The 18,392-nt window shown below is 44.7% G+C and overlaps 1 protein-coding gene across 3 annotated transcripts in view; it reads left to right on the top strand.

Moving 5' to 3' along the window:
- Positions 1-18,392, top strand: part of PI4KA (phosphatidylinositol 4-kinase alpha) — a 351,394-nt gene that overhangs the window by 273,754 nt on the left and 59,248 nt on the right. For all 3 annotated transcript variants that reach the window (XM_063964791.1, XM_063964790.1, XM_063964792.1), the window contains 4 exons: positions 1,504-1,660; positions 10,872-10,999; positions 11,267-11,425; positions 11,830-11,981. In XM_063964791.1, the coding sequence (XP_063820861.1) occupies positions 1,504-1,660; positions 10,872-10,999; positions 11,267-11,425; positions 11,830-11,981 (596 nt within the window). The remainder of the gene's footprint in view (positions 1-1,503; positions 1,661-10,871; positions 11,000-11,266; positions 11,426-11,829; positions 11,982-18,392) is intronic.

The following is an 18,392-nucleotide window of genomic DNA, read 5'->3' as shown; positions in this document are numbered from 1 at the left end:
ATATGTAGATAGTGGGAGAAGTGCTGCATATGAATGTTATCAGAAGATATGAAGTCTTACAGACACACAGTCCTGTACTTTAATAATAATAATTATTTGCCTTTAAAGCAACCTTTTAGTCAAACAAACAAATATTGCATATCAAAAGCATCACCAAAGCACTTTCTGTATGAACACATACAAATAACAGAAGCCTCATAATGTTAATTCATGTAATACAGGTTGAGTATCCCTTATCCAAAATGCTTGGGACCAGAGGTATTTTGGATAACGGATTTTTCCGTATTTCGGAATAATTGCATTCCATAATGAGATATCATGGTGATGGGACCTAAGTCTAAGCACAGAATGCATTTATGTTTCATATACACCTTATACACACAGCCTGAAGGTAATTTTAGCCAATATTTTTTATAATTTTGTGCATTAAACAAAGTGTGTCTACATTCACACAGTTCATTTATGTTTCATATGCACCTTATACACACAGCCTGAAGGTCATTTAATACAATATTTTTAATAACTTTGTGTATTAAACAAAGTTTGTGTACATTGAGCCATCAGAAAACAAAGGTTTCACTATCTCACTCAAAAAAGTCCGTATTTCGGAATATTTGGATATGGGATACTCAACCTGTAGTTCCAAGCTTTACAGTTTCATCTGCAGATGCGTCCTACACCTTTGCTGTAGTCACGCCAAACAGCCCCTCATGGCAAGCCAGGCCCTGTGAGACCCTGCTAGCATCGGGTGTCTTTTTATGCATTGTGACTAGGACACACCAAAAGACTGTACTGATTTATTTGATATATATATTTGTGTGATTGAGTCTCTGAAGTGCTACGTTGCAGTGGCCGTAGCCTTTTTCCATGTAAGTTCCTTTGTGCTTCATATACAGACTCAGTCACACACAAATTATTTAGCAGAATTTCCTGGTGCGTCCTAGTCACATTGCGTTGCGACTAAGATGCGTTTTTGTCAAAAAAAGACGCCCAATGCTATCGGAGTTACAGAGGACCTGTCAGCTCACTCTCGTTGTTTGGCATATTGAGGCTAGATGTAGGAGAACACATCTGTATTACAAGTAATCTGTATAGGATTAATTATGTGCTATCTTTAAAGTCCAGTGTTGTACCCACTCTTCTGCGCTGGCATATTTTTTTTGTTCTATAACCGTGATTGCATTAAGGTGTGTCATGCTGCCGGATTACTCATTCATTACACTGTAACTTACCAGTAAAGCTGCAATGCAGTAATGTTCTTGGGAGAATGTGAATTATGTTGTGTGTGGTTGCGATCCCCCATCAGCCGTAGTATCACAGAATGTTTGAATTTGTTAGAGAAGAACATCTAAGTACAACTTTGTTCAAACTGTTAACTTTCCCATTAATTAAAAATAACATGAAATTTTAATGTGTGTTTTGGCTGTAAAAGAATTTGTATACAAATACATGCACAAAATTCAATAAATATTAGCAATTTTTAATTCTGTGTTCTTCTGCCAGGTTGCCGGCATGATAGAGTTCTCTCATGCCACTGGTCGGTCATCTGATCTGAACAAGATAATGATGAAACATCTGAATAATGCTTTGGATTCAAGGCAGCCAGAGGCTTACACTCAAGTCTTGTTCAAGCTCACAGCCATGCTTATCAGCAGCAAGGGTAAGAGGTTGGAACAGGATGGGGTTATCTTACCACCCCAATCACTGAGATGGTATAAGCAAATTATTGTGCATAGGTCAGTAACCAGCAGCTACTTACCACTCCTACTGCTGCCATTTGGCCACCAAACATTGACTGATTACAGATATTGACTGCGAAACACCATAAGGCATCCATTTATAATAGCCAATGTCAAAACCAGGCTTTTCCCTTTACTGGCACCTGAAACTGCTTGCTTCTGGGTTGTTGAACTGCATTAGAACCTCTTTGTTAGTTTATGTGGCTGGCTTCTTATGCTAGATTAGGGCTGCCAAGTAGCAGACTGAGCCTTGACTCAGGACATTTGGCTCAAAAATGCAGTAGGGCAATGGATTAGAGAAATGAGGCCTACCTAGTACGTTAATGACCAGTAATAAACCATTAATTTAGACGACTGAATTACAGCCAACTCAAAAAAACAATTAAATGTTGCTAACCAGTATTTAGGATCACTCTTTGCCTCGAAGGATGGAGGGAAATCATACTGTACTCACTGTATTGCACTCTCTCCTCCTCCTCCTCTGACCTCCCCTACATGTCCTGTGGTGTGCGGTCAGGTGATGCAGGAGTGGTTACTTCACTTATGCTGTGTTGCATGAGGCGCTGAGCAGGAAGCTGTTTGTTGCGCATAAAAGGTTAATTATGTTCTGTGGGTTACAGGAATACAGCCATTATAAGCGTCTTACAGAAACAGTACAGGATCTTTTAGTAGTGGTTATGTTTCTATGATGAAAAATAGCTCTAGAAAATAGTTGTTACACACAATACCTACATAAACGAGGTAGATATCCTATACCTTTACTTACATATGGTGTTTTGCCATTTCACATACGGTTTTATACAAAAATGCCTGTGGGTAGTAATCGAGCACTGTGTCAATCTATTTCTAATCTGCCACAAGATCGTTTGGGTTCATGTTTTTAATGTAGTATTTTTTTTTACATCAGGCCAGTGTGTTTCCATACCTGTACATAAACTGCCAGAACGTGGGGGCAGCCTACTCTATACCTTGGCTAAAGTGTGTGTGTGGGCTAGGACATTTGGGGGCTGATACAGTGTCCTTGCGTGTTTTTGGACTGCATGCTCTGGATCTGAGCACACATAACACACTGTCCTGTGCATTTTGATTGCATCTACATTTCCAACAGAAGAGATGGAACGATGGTCTCATGGGGCATTCTCACTTAGGCAAAGTTCTGTGAGAGCATGTCAGTAGGACTGTGCTCTATGCAGAGTAGGTCGTAAGTGGAAATACACCTAAATATCTTTTGTACATAGAATGGGTTAGGTGCTATTGCACATTGAAGATTAGGACTAGTAGCAAGCTAAGTATACCCATACGGGTGGTCACATGCTAAGATGTGTACAACTCTGCATATGGGCGTCAGCCCCTTAGTGTTTAAATGTCTAGGCAAAACCAACTTTTACCTTCAGCCAATGGTCTGACACTGGTATAGTCAGGCGTCCAGCCGGGCACCAAGGTGATAACTTGTTTGCGTGCAGCCTGGCAGGCCCCTCCTCCCCTATACCTAGCCTGCATCAGGCCAGTCAGTTTTTTCTTGGTGCCTCAAAGGAAAGGGCACATTTTCAAGGAACAGGGCTTCTTAGCCCTGATAACTTTATTTTAATTTTGACATTTATTCATTTATTAAATTTTTTTCCACAACTGAGCGGCAGCGGCTGGCGCTGCCGCCCACTGCTCCTTGTCCCCGCTCTGCACACAGGGGCCCTGTCTTCACAGCCAGCCGCCCTTGCGCCTCCCAAGCACCGGGAGCAGCCACAGGCAGAGCGGAGGTTAAGTAAGCGGCTCTTCCGCTTGCAGGAAGCCGGCAGCGCGGCAAACACAACCGGGGAGAGACAGCTCCAGTGGTCCTCCAGATGCCAGTTGCATCAGGTCTTCTCCTATTTTACCACTAGGCCACCAGGGACTATTTTGCTGGCGGGAGCACGTCCCTGTGGTTTACCTGGGGGTATGTTGGGATGGGTGGGGGGGCGGGTCTAAGGCAGTATCCTGTAGCTCTGCCTCCACTTCTGTTAGTAGATCCCTATCACTAGGTTCTTCAATCCCAGGGCACTCTCTCCTCCCTCTCCTTGCAAGTCCAGTGGCCATTTTATGCCTAGCTGAGCTGCAGAACAGGAGCCCTGAGGTTGATTAAGGCTATGCAGGGGAAGAATGCTGCACTGCAGCAGAGATCTGAGTTGCAGATTTGCCTTCTTGGAGAGAGCTACTCCTGCCTCCCTTATACCAGCACTGTACTAGTGTCCGGTTGTATGTCCCCTACCTCACCTTGTGGTATTGGTAGTTGAGAACATCATGGTATTGGTAGTTGGGAACAAGGTGCCAGGTTTTTTTTTTTCTGTTTTAACACTGCTACCAAGGTACTGTGGTACACTAACTTTGTTGTATAGTACCGCTGTTTACCTAAACAGTAGCTACTGCCTGTTGTAGGCTCACAGCTACAGTACCAGATCTACATATTCTTCTATTTGTGGCTCTTTGGTCTAGTGTTGCATTAGCCATCGCCTGTCCACTTACCTATATTACTAGGTGTGTGTGTGTGTGTGTGTGTGTGTGTGTGTGTGTGTGTGTGTGTGTGTGTGTGTGTGTGTGTGTGTGTGTGTGTGTGTGTGTGTTTTCCTGTTCTGTCAAAACAGATGGGAACATGTCCTCCCAGGGATCTTCCAAAGCCTCCCAGAAGAAAAATGGAACTACTGGGCTGCACGCCTATACCTGTACAACATGCAAGGAAAACTTTTCTTGCATTGCGCAGAACCACACAGGGTTCTGTGACCATTGCTCTGTTGAGGTGCCCAGTGGTGCTGCTGCGGGGGGGGGTCCACGTTGTCAGAACCAGACTGGGCCACATCACTAACCTCAGCCCTGAAGGAATTGGCTCCCCAGCTGGCAGCTGCTAGAGCACCACCGGTCACAGTTTCCACGGCAGACCCATCCCCTTCTCAGACACAACAGCATAAGGCTGAACCAGCGTGGGTCCAAGGCCTGTCACATGGTACAGGGATTAGTTCAGGATCACAGCTGGAAACTGAATTTCGAGAAGTCTCAGCTGATAACTTGTCAGCGCCTACTGTTCCTGGGGGTTTAAACACCTTGCTACAATGTCCAGACCCTCCAGAACTTAGCCATGACTTTACTGTCAGTAGCTTGACCATCTTGCTGTATTGTACATGAAATTATTGTGAGCGATGGTCCCCACTTTCATGACCATTCAGTTTGCCAGGTTCCACTCGTGAGAATTCCAGTGGGATATTCTCCAAAATTGGACAGGGTGCATGGAGTCCCACTTGTCTCAGTTTATAGTTCTGGCAGACAACACTAGTCACTCCCTACAGTGGTGGCTGGATTCCGATCATCTGCTCCAAGGACAATTACCTCTCTCCACTCCAATCTATCCTCAATGCTGCAGCCCAACTCATCTTCCTCACCAAACGCGCTACATCCACCTCCCCTCTCCTACAAGCCTTTCACTGGCTTCCCTTCCCTTTCAGAATCCAATTCAAACTTCTCACACTCCCTTACAAACACTTACCCACTCCTCTCCCATTTACATCTCTGACCTTATCTCCCTTTACTCTCCCACCCGTCCTCTTCGCTCTGCTATTGCACGCTGACTCTCCTGTCTTCTGATTACTTCTTCCCACTCCTACCTCCAGGATTTTTCACTTGTTGCTCCCTTTCTCTGGAATTCTTTACCTCTCCCCTTCAGACTCTCTCCACCTCCCTACAGAACTTCAAACTGGCTCTTAAGACCCACTTCTTTACCAAACCCAGCCAAATCTCATCCTAACCCTCTGTCCCATGCTCGGTCTACCCCATCTGTGTCACCCCTGTCTGTCTGCCCCTCCCCTTTAGAATGTAAGCCCTCATGAGTAGGGCCCTCTTCCCTCATGTGCTTATCCTTTACTCACTTTAATAATCCTCAACTGCCCAAATCCTGTAGTATTTTGACCACCTTGAAACTTATCTCTATGTCGTCTACTGGTGTAGTTATGTTTAGTTACCCTGTACTTGTCCTATATTGTCTTCAACTGTAAGTCACTGCTTTCCTGTTTTGATTATGTGCATATGTACTCTGTAATTGGGCGCTGCGGAACCCTTGTGGCACCATATAAATAAAGGATGATAATAATAATAATAATAATAAAGGACGATCCTTGGTAACTCCAGTTGATTCATTATGACCACGGACACTGTGACTTTACATCTTCGCCTACAAGGCCTTTAAACACCATTGGAGACTACTTTTCCGATCAATGTTCTTCATCTCAGAGCCATCTATCTGACTCTGTTAGAAGCCCAATCTTATCTGGCCAGATGGCCAGTCCTAAATCAATTGGACAGTGCCACCGCGGTGGCATACGTCCATCATCAGGATGGCATTCGGCAGTGTTTATACCAGGAGAGGAAAATTGGGAGGCAGATTACCTGAGTAGGACCATGTTCCTTCCAGGGTAGTGGTCACTCCATCCAGAGATCTTTCAGCTCTTGGTTTGGAAGTGGGGTGTTCCTGAAGTGGATCTCATGGCCTCTCACCACATCTTCAAGTTTCCATAGTTTTGGTGCGAGGTCCTGGGGGCCATTGGCATTCGCAGTAGATGTCATGTCATTTCCATGGAACTTGAGTCTGGCGTATATGTTTTCTCCAGTCCCGATGTTGTCTAGAATTGTCAAGCGTGTCAAGACAAGCGACAGTAACCCTGGTGACTCTGAATTAGCAGCACAGGTTCCGGGATGATGACAGGGCTGTAAGTCCCAGGTGTCGTCTTCCACTGTGCCCTGATCTGCTGCTACAAGGTCCATTTGTTCATCAGGACCTTCCTCGGTTGGCTTTTAACAGCGGTCTCCTAAGGGCCTAAGGTTTTTCTCCTTCATGGTTCGTACTGTGGCCCTCATTCCGAGTTGTTCGCTCGGTAAAAATCTTCGCATCGCAGCGATTTTCCGCTTAATGCGCATGCGCAATGTCCGCACTGCGACTGCGCCAAGTAAATTTGCTATGTAGTTAGGATTTTTACTCACGGCTTTTTCATCGTTCTGGCGATCGTAATGTGATTGACAGGAAATGGGTGTTACTGGGCGGAAACAGGCCGTTTTATGGGCGTGTGGGAAAAAACGCTACCGTTTCCGGAAAAAACGCAGGAGTGGCCGGAGAAACGGAGGAGTGTCTGGGCGAACGCTGGGTGTGTTTGTGACGTCAAACCAGGAACGACAAGCACTGAACTGATCGCAGATGCCGAGTAAGTCTGAAGCTACTCAGAAACTGCTACGAGGTGTATAATCGCAATATTGCGAATACATCGTTCGCAATTTTAAGATGCTAAGATTCACTCCCAGTAGGCGGCGGCTTAGCATGAGCAAATCTGCTAAAATTCACTTGCGAGCGAACAACTCGGAATGAGGGCCCGTGTTTCGGGCCTAGAAACCAGTTTCGTCCTGCAATTTCCACAGGGTCTGTAAGATCTACATCCTGTGGTTCTTCAAAGTTTCACCTTCCTCGTTATTTTGCTTTCCTTCAGGGAGGATTGGAAGCTGGCTTGCAGCTTCATTCTTTGAAGGTACAAATGTCTGCCATTTAATTTTTTTTCAGCTGCGTTTGGCCCTTCTTCCTAAAGTTGGGGCCTTTTTGCAAGGTGTACTGTGTTCAACCGCCGTTTCGTCCGCAGGTAGCTCCGTGGGATCTTAATCTGGTTTTTTCGACCCTCAAAAAGGCCATCATTGAGCCTCTATATTCAGTCGAACTCAGGTTTGTCATTTGGAAGCTGGTCTAACTCATGGCTATTGCCTCAGTTCGACGTGTTTCTGAGTTAGGTGCTTTGTCTTGCAAGCGGCCTTCTCTCATTTCCCATGATGATAGGGTGTATGGTACCTTCATTCTAACCTTAGGTTGTTTCAGTTTTTCACATAAAACGGAAAATTGTTTTTCCACTGTTTTCTCCTTCCCAACTTATCATGTCCGGGAAGATCTAACTCTTTTAAGTGTGGTGAAGGTGCTGCGGAAGTACTTGGACAGGACATTGTCTGTTGCATGGTTTCTCTTCTAGTTCTTTTATGATGTTCAGAAACGTGGTTGGCCTACTAAAAAGCACACCATTGCACAGTGGATCCATTCTGTCATCATTCAAGCTTATTCTTGTGTGAGGCATCCGGCATCAGATAAGGTGTCTGCTCATTCTACTAGAGCAGTGGTGGCATCCTGGGCAACGCGGCATGGGGCTTCCGCTGGTTCCCTGTTCACACTTTCACTCATCTTTATCAGTTTCATGTTTTTGCCTCCATTGACTCTCAGTTTGGGTGTACAGTTCTCCGGACTGGCAGCCTGAGCTGTCACTCTACTGGGGGCAGCTGTTCAACGTCCCAGGGTCCAATGTCCTCTAGCCTGGATGAAGAAGAAAAGGGGATTTTTTTTTTGTACTTATCCTTTAATCCTTTTTTCTAAATCCGGTTGGGGGACACTGCGATCCCGTTCACAAACAAAATAAATTACTAGGTACAGTGGGGGTCATTCCGAGTTAATCGCTCGCTAGCAGTTTTTAGCAGCCGTGCAAACGCTATGCCGCCGCCCACTGGGAGTTTATTTTAGCTTGGCAGAAGTGCGAATGTTTTTATTGCAGAGCGCCTGCAAAATTTTTTTGTGTAGTTTCAGAGTAGCTCAAAACATACTCAGCGCTTGCGATAACTTCAGACTATTTAGTTCCGGATTTGACGTCACACACCCGCCCATCGTTCGCCCAGCCACGCCTGCGTTTTCCCTGGCACGCCTGTGTTTTTCCGAACACTCCCTGAAAACGGTCAGTTGCCACCCAGAAACGCCCACTTCATGTCAATCACTCTGCAGCAACCAGTGCTGCTGAAATGCATCGCTAGACCCTGTGCAAATCTGCATCGTTCGTTGTGCCGTACGTCGCACGTGCGCATTGCGCCGCATGCGCAGAACTGCCGTTTTTTTTAGCCTGATCGCTGCGCTGCGAACAAATGCAGCTAGCAATCAACTCGGAATGACCACCAGTGTTTTTTCAGCTCAATCCTGGTAATACTGGATTGCCAACAATTTAACTAGCTAGAAAGGAGATTTTATTTATTTATTTATATATATATATATATATATATATATACAGGTTGAGTATCCCTTATCCAAAACGCTTGGGACCAGAACTATTTTGGATATCGGATTTTTCTGTACTTTGGAATAATTAGATACCATAATGAGATATCATGGTGATGGGACCTAAATCTAAGCACAGAATGCATTTATGTTTCATATACACCTTATACACAGCCTGAAGGTCATTTTAGCCAATATGTTTAATAACTTTGTGTATTAAACAAAGTTTGAGTACATTGAGCCACAGAAAACAAAGATTTCACTATCTCACTCTCACTCAAAAAAGTCCGTATTTCGGAATATTCCGTATTTTGGAATATTTGGATATGGGATACTCAACCTGTGTGTGTGTGTGTGTGTGTGTGTGTGTGTGTGTGTGTATGTATGTATGTATGTATGTATGTATATATATATATATATATATATATATATATATATATATATATATATAAAATACCCCATCACTAGTAGCGCAAATTTAGTATAAGAGCATACAGTACGTATCAACCACCATATGCATAAAGGTCATAGTTCACATTTATTCACAAATACTGTTTATTAAAATAAATTACAATAAAATTGATCACATAATTGTAAGTGGTTCAAAGTGTCCCAGGGCCATAGTCCAGTCCAGTGATTTTAGTCACTTGCAGTCCTGCAGATATGCATATAGCTGGCTCACGTTTTGTGGTGTGTTAATCAAATTTGTTCTCACCACTTCAATAGTATTGCTGTTATCCACATAGTATCAGAAGCAGTCTGTTTCCATACATGGGACTGGGCTAGAGCAACTGCTTGTCACACGGTAGAATGAGCAAACACCCTATTAGATGTTAAACAGGTGCTCCAATCAATACTCGCATCCCCGGCTGTAGTCTGTTTGCAAAGGACGTTTCTCTGTGTCCGTCAGCAAGTATGGTGACTGTTTCTCCGTCAGCAAGTGTGGTGACTTTCTTCGGTCAGCAAGTGTGGTGACTGTTTCTCCGTCAGCAAGTGTGGTGACTTTCTCCGGTCAGCAAGTGTGGTGACTGTTTCTCCGTCAGCAAGTGTGGTGACTTTCTCCGGTCAGCAAGTGTGGTGACTGTTTCATCAGAAGTATGTGGTTTCTCCTTGGATTCATATTTAAACCAGTGGTATCCAATCAGAACTCCAGAAAATTAATCACTTCATTAGGACACCTGTTGGGTACAATTAATCCATAGGATCACTCAGTCATTTTAAAAGTCTCATAATATACTCTCGGATAAGTACCAATTTACAATAACTAGATTGGGTTGTCTAATGAACTCATACCGATTATGTAATAAAAATAATGACTTTTTTGCATATATTTAATCATAAAAGGCATCGCTCAAGGTCCTTTTTATCAGGTTATGTAATAGAATAAATCTACAAAAAGACATACTTTGACCACCACTCCCCTGTGGTCTAGCAGGCTATTACCCAGTTATAATCTGACTCAAGTCCTGAGTTTGAATCTTGTCTTGATTTTTACTGCATGTGAGCAATGAAACTAGAAAGTGCAATTCAATACCCAAAATAGGTTTCCCTTTCATCATAGTTTCTCCAGTGGTCTAGTGAACTAATGTCCCACAACAATTAGGTTCAAATCCCATCTGGGTACTTTATTTTATATAATGCATATACAACACAAATTTTAACACCTAGAAGACTTTCAGGGCTCCTTTGTGGCACTTTGCCCCCGGGTCTCCTAAAAGAGGCTGTGCTCCCCCTGGAGTCATCATAAAAAGCTGCCAGCTGGGCTGAAGTTATCCACTGAACGGTTCTAAACTACCAGGGATGTAGAACAGTCTGCATCCATCACTACAGTTCCCATAAGCACAGTGGCTACATAACTGCCAGATTCACCCTCATCCTCACCGGGATTCCAATGTATTGTTTAAACACTTTAATTGCACTTTAGATACTTATACTGTTTAAACTAACATAATGTGGCCTGCAACAAAGATCTATTGCAATACTAAATGACCTAACTATAGTAAAACAACTTCTGCTGTATATTTGAGTTTTAGAGCATTTCTTTTTCTCTACAGAGTGTGATGCTCAGCTGCTGCACCATTTGTGTTGGGCCCCACTTCGCATGTTCACTGGCCACGGTATGGAGACAGCCATAGCCTGTTGGGAATGGCTTTTGGCCGCCAAGAATGGGATTGAAGTGCCGGTATGGTGAAAAATAGTGTGACCAAATCTATTAAAGAAAATGTGCACTTTGATACGTCTGCACAATAGTTCAAGTTTTGGATGTTTTTGTCTAAAAACTCTTATTTTGGTTGATAGTATTAAACTGTATGGGCCGTATATAATGGTGCCTTGTAAGTGATTGCTCCTGTCATTACATACGGCCCTATGACTCTGTGTTTAATAATCTATTGCTCAATTACTGGGGAAATCATTGTTTTAGTATGCCATTGTTTCTTCATTGTGATAGTTCATGCGGGAGATGGCTGGAGCTTGGCAAATGACTGTAGAGCAGAAGTTTGGACTCTTCTCACCCGAGCAGAAGGAAGCTGACCCCCTGGCTGCCTCAGAGCAGAGCCAGCCTCGTCCATGTCCTCCAGAAGTGAAACCCCACTACATATGGATTGATGTAAGTGACATGTATAATCTACCTTAGGAGACATTTACAGTATGGGTAACTGTAGAAAGCGTAGTGTTGCATATAGCAGTTAGTCAGATGTTTGCTTTAACTTCCTAAACTCGAAATATGAATCAGAGTCGGAGTCAGATTGTGTAGGTACCCCCAACCGCCTATTACATGTAGAACAGTTCTCATAAATCACACCTATTGAGTTTCTATGTTAAGAGATGGTCAGTAGAAGAAAAGTATGTGCATGAATGCTGTATAGTCAACTAAATTCTCTTGCACTTGTCTAATTATACAGACAGTGGGAATACCATGTTACTAGTTTAAGTCTCCTGTTTTTTATTCTCTCATTTGCACAGTGCATATGTGGGTTTGGGTCTCAGACACATTTTGTGTTTTCCTTTCAGTTCCTGATGCAGAGGTTTGAAATTGCCAAATACTGCAGCTCAGATCAGGTGGAGATATTCTCCAGCCTCCTGCAACGTTCCCTTTCTCTAAATATTGGAGGGTCAAAAGGAAGCCTCAACAGGCATGTGGCAGCAATTGGACCTCGATTTAAGTAAGTCTCTTAGGTCATAATAGTTAGAAACATATATTTCTACATTAACAGTAGAAGGACACAGATGGTTGTTTATCCTTTATAGGTTACTGGTCACTAGTAAAAAAACAGACTTCTCCTCCTCCTACTCGTCTGCTACTCCTTTTCCCTAGTATCATAGGAAGGTAGCACAGAGTTATGGAGCTGAATGTATTTTTATTTTCTGGTAGCACCTTTTCTGAGGGCCAGATGGTGACCTCATTAAAGTCGTCCACTTTTGGTGTATAGACACAGTGTGTCATTCGCAGAGTTTCAGTGCTGCGTATTGGATTGTTTTCCTATTTGCAACTAGGGATAAGTAGATGCCATTTCATGGCTCACACTGGACAGGATATAGTCATTACATCGACATTTACAATGAAGTAGAAGAGGAGTCAATGAGACAGTGGCCATCTTGGTACCATAAGTCAATGACATATTTGGGCCTGATTCTGAGGTGGACGCAGAGCAAAAAAAAAAAAGCACGTAATTGTGCACCTAGACAAACCATGTTGCAGCACAGGAGGGGGGGCAAATATGCCCCTCTCACATCTACCTCTCTCTGCACATTTGACATCTCCCCCCCTGCAATGCAGCATGGTTTTAATTCATCCTCAAGACTAATGGTTTGAGATGACCAGAAGGAGAGATTGTAAACTTAAGGTGTGTCACACGGTGAGATTTATCTGTCTGGCGAGAACAAAAATCTGGGAATGGATGAGAGCAAACGACAATCAACCATTTTCTCCCAAATAATGGAAAATGGATTAAAACAATTGATTTAACAAATTTTTCCAAACAAACTGATTTAACCTATTTGTTTGAACAACCATTGTCTATTTTCCAGTGGTTGGGAGCAAATGGTCGATTGTCATTTGCTCTCATCCATTACCATATTTTCGTTCTCACCAGACAGATAAATCTCGCCATGTGACACACCTTAAGTTTGCAATTTCTCCTTCTGGTCATCTCAGCTGATTCTGAGTGATGTGATGCTGACCAGGTAACTGCTATCTTTGGTATTCCTCTCAGTCAGGGGGACTTGGAGACAACCCACGATCTGTTCTGTTTAAAAAATGTGAAGGGAATAGTTACAGTTAATCCTTTACTGGTGCTGTAGTGCGACTCTTCTGCTCTTATTGTTTCCTTGTTCAGCTAGTAGGGATGGAGAAGAGTTATAGAGGTCAGGAGTCTGTGTTGCCCTGGTGACCTGACTTCAATATACATCTACAATCTTGAAAAAAATATCTGACGGAAAGTATAGTCATTCAGGGCATCATGTTGAGCTGGGCATCAAGAACCCTTTAATAAGTAAAATGCTCATTTTTGTTATGCACATACATACAAAGCACTTCTAATGTTTGCAACCATCAGAAGAGTCATATCTTATGCTTACCACCACTTGGTGCTCCTGACTGAAGTAGTGGAACGAGGAAAGGAGCAGTTATGTAAGGGGACACAAAGAACAATATTGGCATATTAGCACAGAAGTTCTCTTTTGAAGACTGGGACACAAATGCTCAGTGAAAGTTACAATGATGATGACGATAACTTTTGCTACTCACAAAGAGGGTTGTAAATTGCAAGGGTTTTTTTTGGATTCAGGTTTAAGTGTAAATTGTGTCGGACTCCACATGGCCTCCTCAGTGTTTTATAAAGTAAAAAGGAGATTTATGGTAGACATATCATGGATAAATCTCTTTCTGCGAGGTACACTGGGTACCACAGGGAATACATCGGGGTGTAGAGATGTATCTTGATCCAGAGGCACCAACAGGCTAAAGCTTTAGACAGTCCCAGGATGCATTGCGTGGCCTCCTATATAACCCCGCCTCCAAGCACTGTGAGTTCAGTTTTTGTTAACCAGTCCAATGCAGAAGCAGGTAAAAGAGAAGGCAGATTTTAGTCACATAGAATCACGTTCTCTCGACAGGAGAAGGGACTAGCGGCTAATGCGATGCAAACCTGTGGAACCCAGTGTACCTCGCAGAAAGAGATTTAACCATGGTAAGTCTACCTTTTCTGCAGCGGGGTACACTGTGTTCCACAAGGAATACACTGGGGATGTCCTAAAGCAGTTCCTCAAGGGAGGGGACGCACATTAGCGGGTATAAGAACCCGGCGTCCAAAGGAAGCATCCTGGGAGGCGGAAGTATCAAAGGCATAGAACCTAATGAACGTGTTCACTAAAGACCACGTAGCCGCCTTGCACAATTGTTCTGCGGACGCGCCACATCGGGCCGCCCAAGAAGGTCCAACAGACCAAGTAGAATGGGCCTTAATAGCAGCAGTAGCCAGGAGCCCAGCCTGTGCATAAGCCTGTGCAATCACCACTCTAATCCATCTGGCCAAAGTCTGCTTATTCGCACGCCAGCCACGTTTGTGGAAACCAAAGAGTACAAAAAGGGTATCTGATCTCCTAATAGAGGCAGTCCTCTACACATAAACATGGAGAGCCCGAACCATATCCAAAGACCGCTCTTTGGTGGACAAGTCAGAAGAGATGAAGGCCGGAACCACAATCTCTTGGTTAAGGTGAAAAGATGACACCACCTTAGGCAAATAACCGGGACGAGTTCGGAGAACTGCGCGGTCACAATGAAAAATCAAAGAGGGTGGACAAAGCGCCTATGTCCGATACCCTTCTGGCAGAGGCAGTAGCCAATAAGAAAAGGACCTTGGCTGTTAATAACCGCCTCTGAGATTTCTTTGGCCCTCAGGAGTGAAGATTCAAGAGCCACGCCGTCAAAGCCAGTCTGGCCAGGTCCGGGTAGACACAAGGGCCCTGAACGAGGAGGTCTGGGCGTTGAGGAAGTAGAAGAGGACGCTCTATCGATAGACCCTGTAGGTCTGAGAACCAATGCCATCTGAGCCACACTGGGGCGACTAGAAGTAGTATTCCTCCTTCTTGCTTGAACTTCCGTAGAACCCTGGGCAGGAGAGACACTGGAGGGTACACGTAGGGCAGCCGAAAGTTCCATGGAATTGCCAGTGCATCCACGAATGCTGCTTGAGGATCCCTTGTTCTTGATCCGAAGACCGGAACTTTGTGATTGTGTCGAGACGCCATCAGGTCTACATCTGGTAGACCCCACTTGTCCACTAGGAGTTGAAAGACTTCCTGATGAAGACTCCACTCTCCGGCGTGTATGTCCTGACGACTGAGGAAATCCGCTTCCCAATTGAGGACTCCCGGAATGAACACTGCCGATATTGCAGGCAGATGGCGTTCCGCCCAACGAAGGATTTTTGACACTTCAGTCATTGCCATGCGGCTTTGAGTGCCACCTTGATGGTTTATGTACGCCACCATGGTGGCGTTGTCTGATTGTACTTGAACAGGCCTGTTCTGTATCAGAGGCAGTGCAAGAGTCCAAGCATTGAACACTGCCTGCAATTCCAGAATGTTTATCGGGAGGAGAGATTCCTTCTTGGTCCACCGACCCTGGAGACAGTGTTGCTCCAGCACTGCGCCCCAACCCCTCAGACTGGTGTCCGTAGTCAGTAGGACCCAGTTGGGAATCCAGAAGGGATGGCCCCTACTCAACTGTTGGTTCTGTAGCCACCAGTTCAGTGACAGGCGAACCTCTGGAGTCAAGGAGATTTGAGGCCTGATCCGATGAGGTAGGCCATCCCACTTGGAAAGGATTAACCTCTGTAGAGGGCGGGAATGAAATTGAGCAAACTTTACCATGTCGAAAGCCGACACCATGAGGCCTAGTACATGCATCGCCGAGTGTTTTGACACTCTTGGGCGAGAGAGGAAGTATCTGATCCTGTCCTGAAGTATTAGGACTTTCTCTGGAGACAGAAACAGTCGTTGGCTGTGTGTCCAGCAGTGCCCCTAGGTGCACCATGCTCCGAGCAGGGACCAGCGAGGACTTCTTCCAGTTGATGAGCCACCCGTGGGCTTGTAGGAAGTTTACAGTCAGTTGTAGATGACTCAGGGGGACATCTTGGGAGTTCGCCAGGATCAGCAAGTTCAGATACGGCAGGATCCTGATTCCCTGGCGACGTAGGGGGGCTGTGGCCAGTCCAAACAGCAGAGCCTGGAACTGATAGTGAAGGTTGCCAATAGCAAACCAAAGATATTGCTGATGCGATATGGCAATAGGTATATGCAGATAAGCATCTTGTATATCCAGGGATACCATATAATCTCCGGGTTCCATGGCCAGTACAATCGAGCGCATCGTTTCCATACGGAACTTGGACACTCTCACAAATTTGTTCAGTGATTTAAGGTTGAGTATAGGCTGGAAAGACCCATTGGGTTTTTGGACTAGAAACAGGGTCAAGTAGTATCCTCCACCTCTCTGGGACATGGGTATTGGCACTACCACTCCTGCATCCAGGAGGGAATGCACAACCAGGTGTAGAGCTTGCGCCTTCAATGGGTCCGAAGGGATAACCATCGTTCGGAACTGGCGAGGGGGAGTCTCTTGAAAGAGACTGCGTACCCGTGAGAGACGCATTCTCGCACCCATGCATCTGAAGTGGTCTTTAACCAGACCTGGGTGAATTGCAGAAGTCAGCCTCCCACCCTGGGATCCCCCAGGGGGAGGCCCGCCCTGTCATGCAGCAGGCTTGTCTTGTTTGGAAGCAGGCTGACGGGCAGCCCAGGATTGTTTTGCTTTGGGCTTAGTGGTTTTGGGAGCACGAGTTTGTCTCGGGTATGCCTGACCTTTTGCTTTCCCTTGAGGTCGAAAGGAACAAAAAGTGGTACTCTTTGCCTTCTGTGCAGAAGGATTAGTATTTGGGAGAAACGCAGTCTTAGCAGCCGCTAAGTCAGTCACAATCTTATTCGGATCCTCCCCAAATGGGATGTCTCCCTTAAAAGGGAGCACCTCCAAGGTCTTTTTGGAGTCCAGGTCCACCTTCCATGACCTCAACCACAGAATTCGGAGAGCCAGGATGGACGTAGTCGACGCCTTGGCAGGTATTACACCTGCCTCAGAGGACGCCTCCTGAATGTAGTGGGAGGCGGTGGCAATATGAGACAGATATTGTCTGACAGTGCCAGATATATCCTGAGGCAGCTCTTCCTCTATAACCTGAACCCATGCTTCAATACCTTTAGCAGCCCAGGAGGCTGCTATAGTGGGTCTATGTACAGCACCTGTAAGGGAGTAAATAGACTTCAGGCATCCTTCGACACGCTTATCTGTCGGTTCCTTCAGTGAGGTGAGTTGTGACATGGAAATCCACCGGCGGTGGATTTTCCCACTTGTTACAGCTCAGCGGAGAGAGGATAATGAGCTAGCATCTTTTTAGACAGGGAGAACTTCTTCCTGGAGAAGACCAGGGTTCCTGATGTTTGTCTACCAAATGGTCAGAATGTGGTAAGACTACTTTAGTTACCTTCTGACGTTTACATTTATCAGGCTTCTTAGACGCAGTAGTAATAATAGCCTCCACTAGGTCATAAAAAAGTTTTAAAACCGCTTATCTGATAGCAAGTGTCTGCCTGAGGAAGTCCTGCAGTATAGCGACGGACGAAACAGACTAAGACACTTGCTATCAGATAAGCTGTTTTAAAACTTTTTTATGGTACGGGCAATTACTACTTTATGTAATGTCAAATAAATGTTTTTAAAAATTTTATTACACTATGGTTTTTTCACTTCTCATCCTTTGCATTGTGCGAGTTGAGGCTATAGAAACCTGAGTGACCATTACATCCAGGAGCTTACTGTCAGAAGCGGGGAGAATCTGGATTTCTAAAACGCTGCTTAAAGGTGGTTATAAGACCACTTAATACAGTACACCTCCTACTTTAGGGTGTTCTTTTGGTGGAGGTTGATTATACTGTCTGTACTGCACTAGGAGGCGCCTTTCTCAATATATATGTGTGTGTGTGTGTGTGTGTGTGTGTGTGTGTGTGTGTGTGTGTGTGTGTGTGTGTGTATATATATATATATATATATATATATATATGTATGTATGTATGTGTGTGTGTATATATGTATGCACGGTCTGAGACCGGATATGTAGGTCACAATACTCGTACAATATATTCTGGTAGAGTACTTGTTCTTAACTAACGCTGTCTTGAAATTACATGTAGAATACTTAAGTGTCTGTAGAATCACATCGCTGATACATCAGGCGGATATACAAAGGAGACCTTGCCCTGCAGTCCCGGAGATGGCGCCCAAAGTCTCAGTCAGGGAGTGACGGAGAGTGTGAGGCAGCTCCAGGGCAGGAACACCTGGGGGAGGGGCTACAGGTCAAGCGCCTTATCCCCTATGCTAGTCCTCACCACCGGGTACTATGGAGCCTTATTAAAAATGGATAATGTATTATCCGACCTGTGCTTCCCTGCCCTGGTGGATATAGTGGGGTCCCTGCACGGCCACAGTGTCCACGCCAGCGTAGTGGTCCGTCTCCTGA

Source organism: Pseudophryne corroboree, chromosome 1 (assembly GCF_028390025.1).
Source record: "Pseudophryne corroboree isolate aPseCor3 chromosome 1, aPseCor3.hap2, whole genome shotgun sequence".
In the NCBI taxonomy this organism is placed as follows: Eukaryota; Metazoa; Chordata; class Amphibia; order Anura; family Myobatrachidae; genus Pseudophryne; species Pseudophryne corroboree.
Note: the sequence above shows the minus strand (reverse complement) of the source record. Positions and strands in the feature narration are given on the sequence as shown.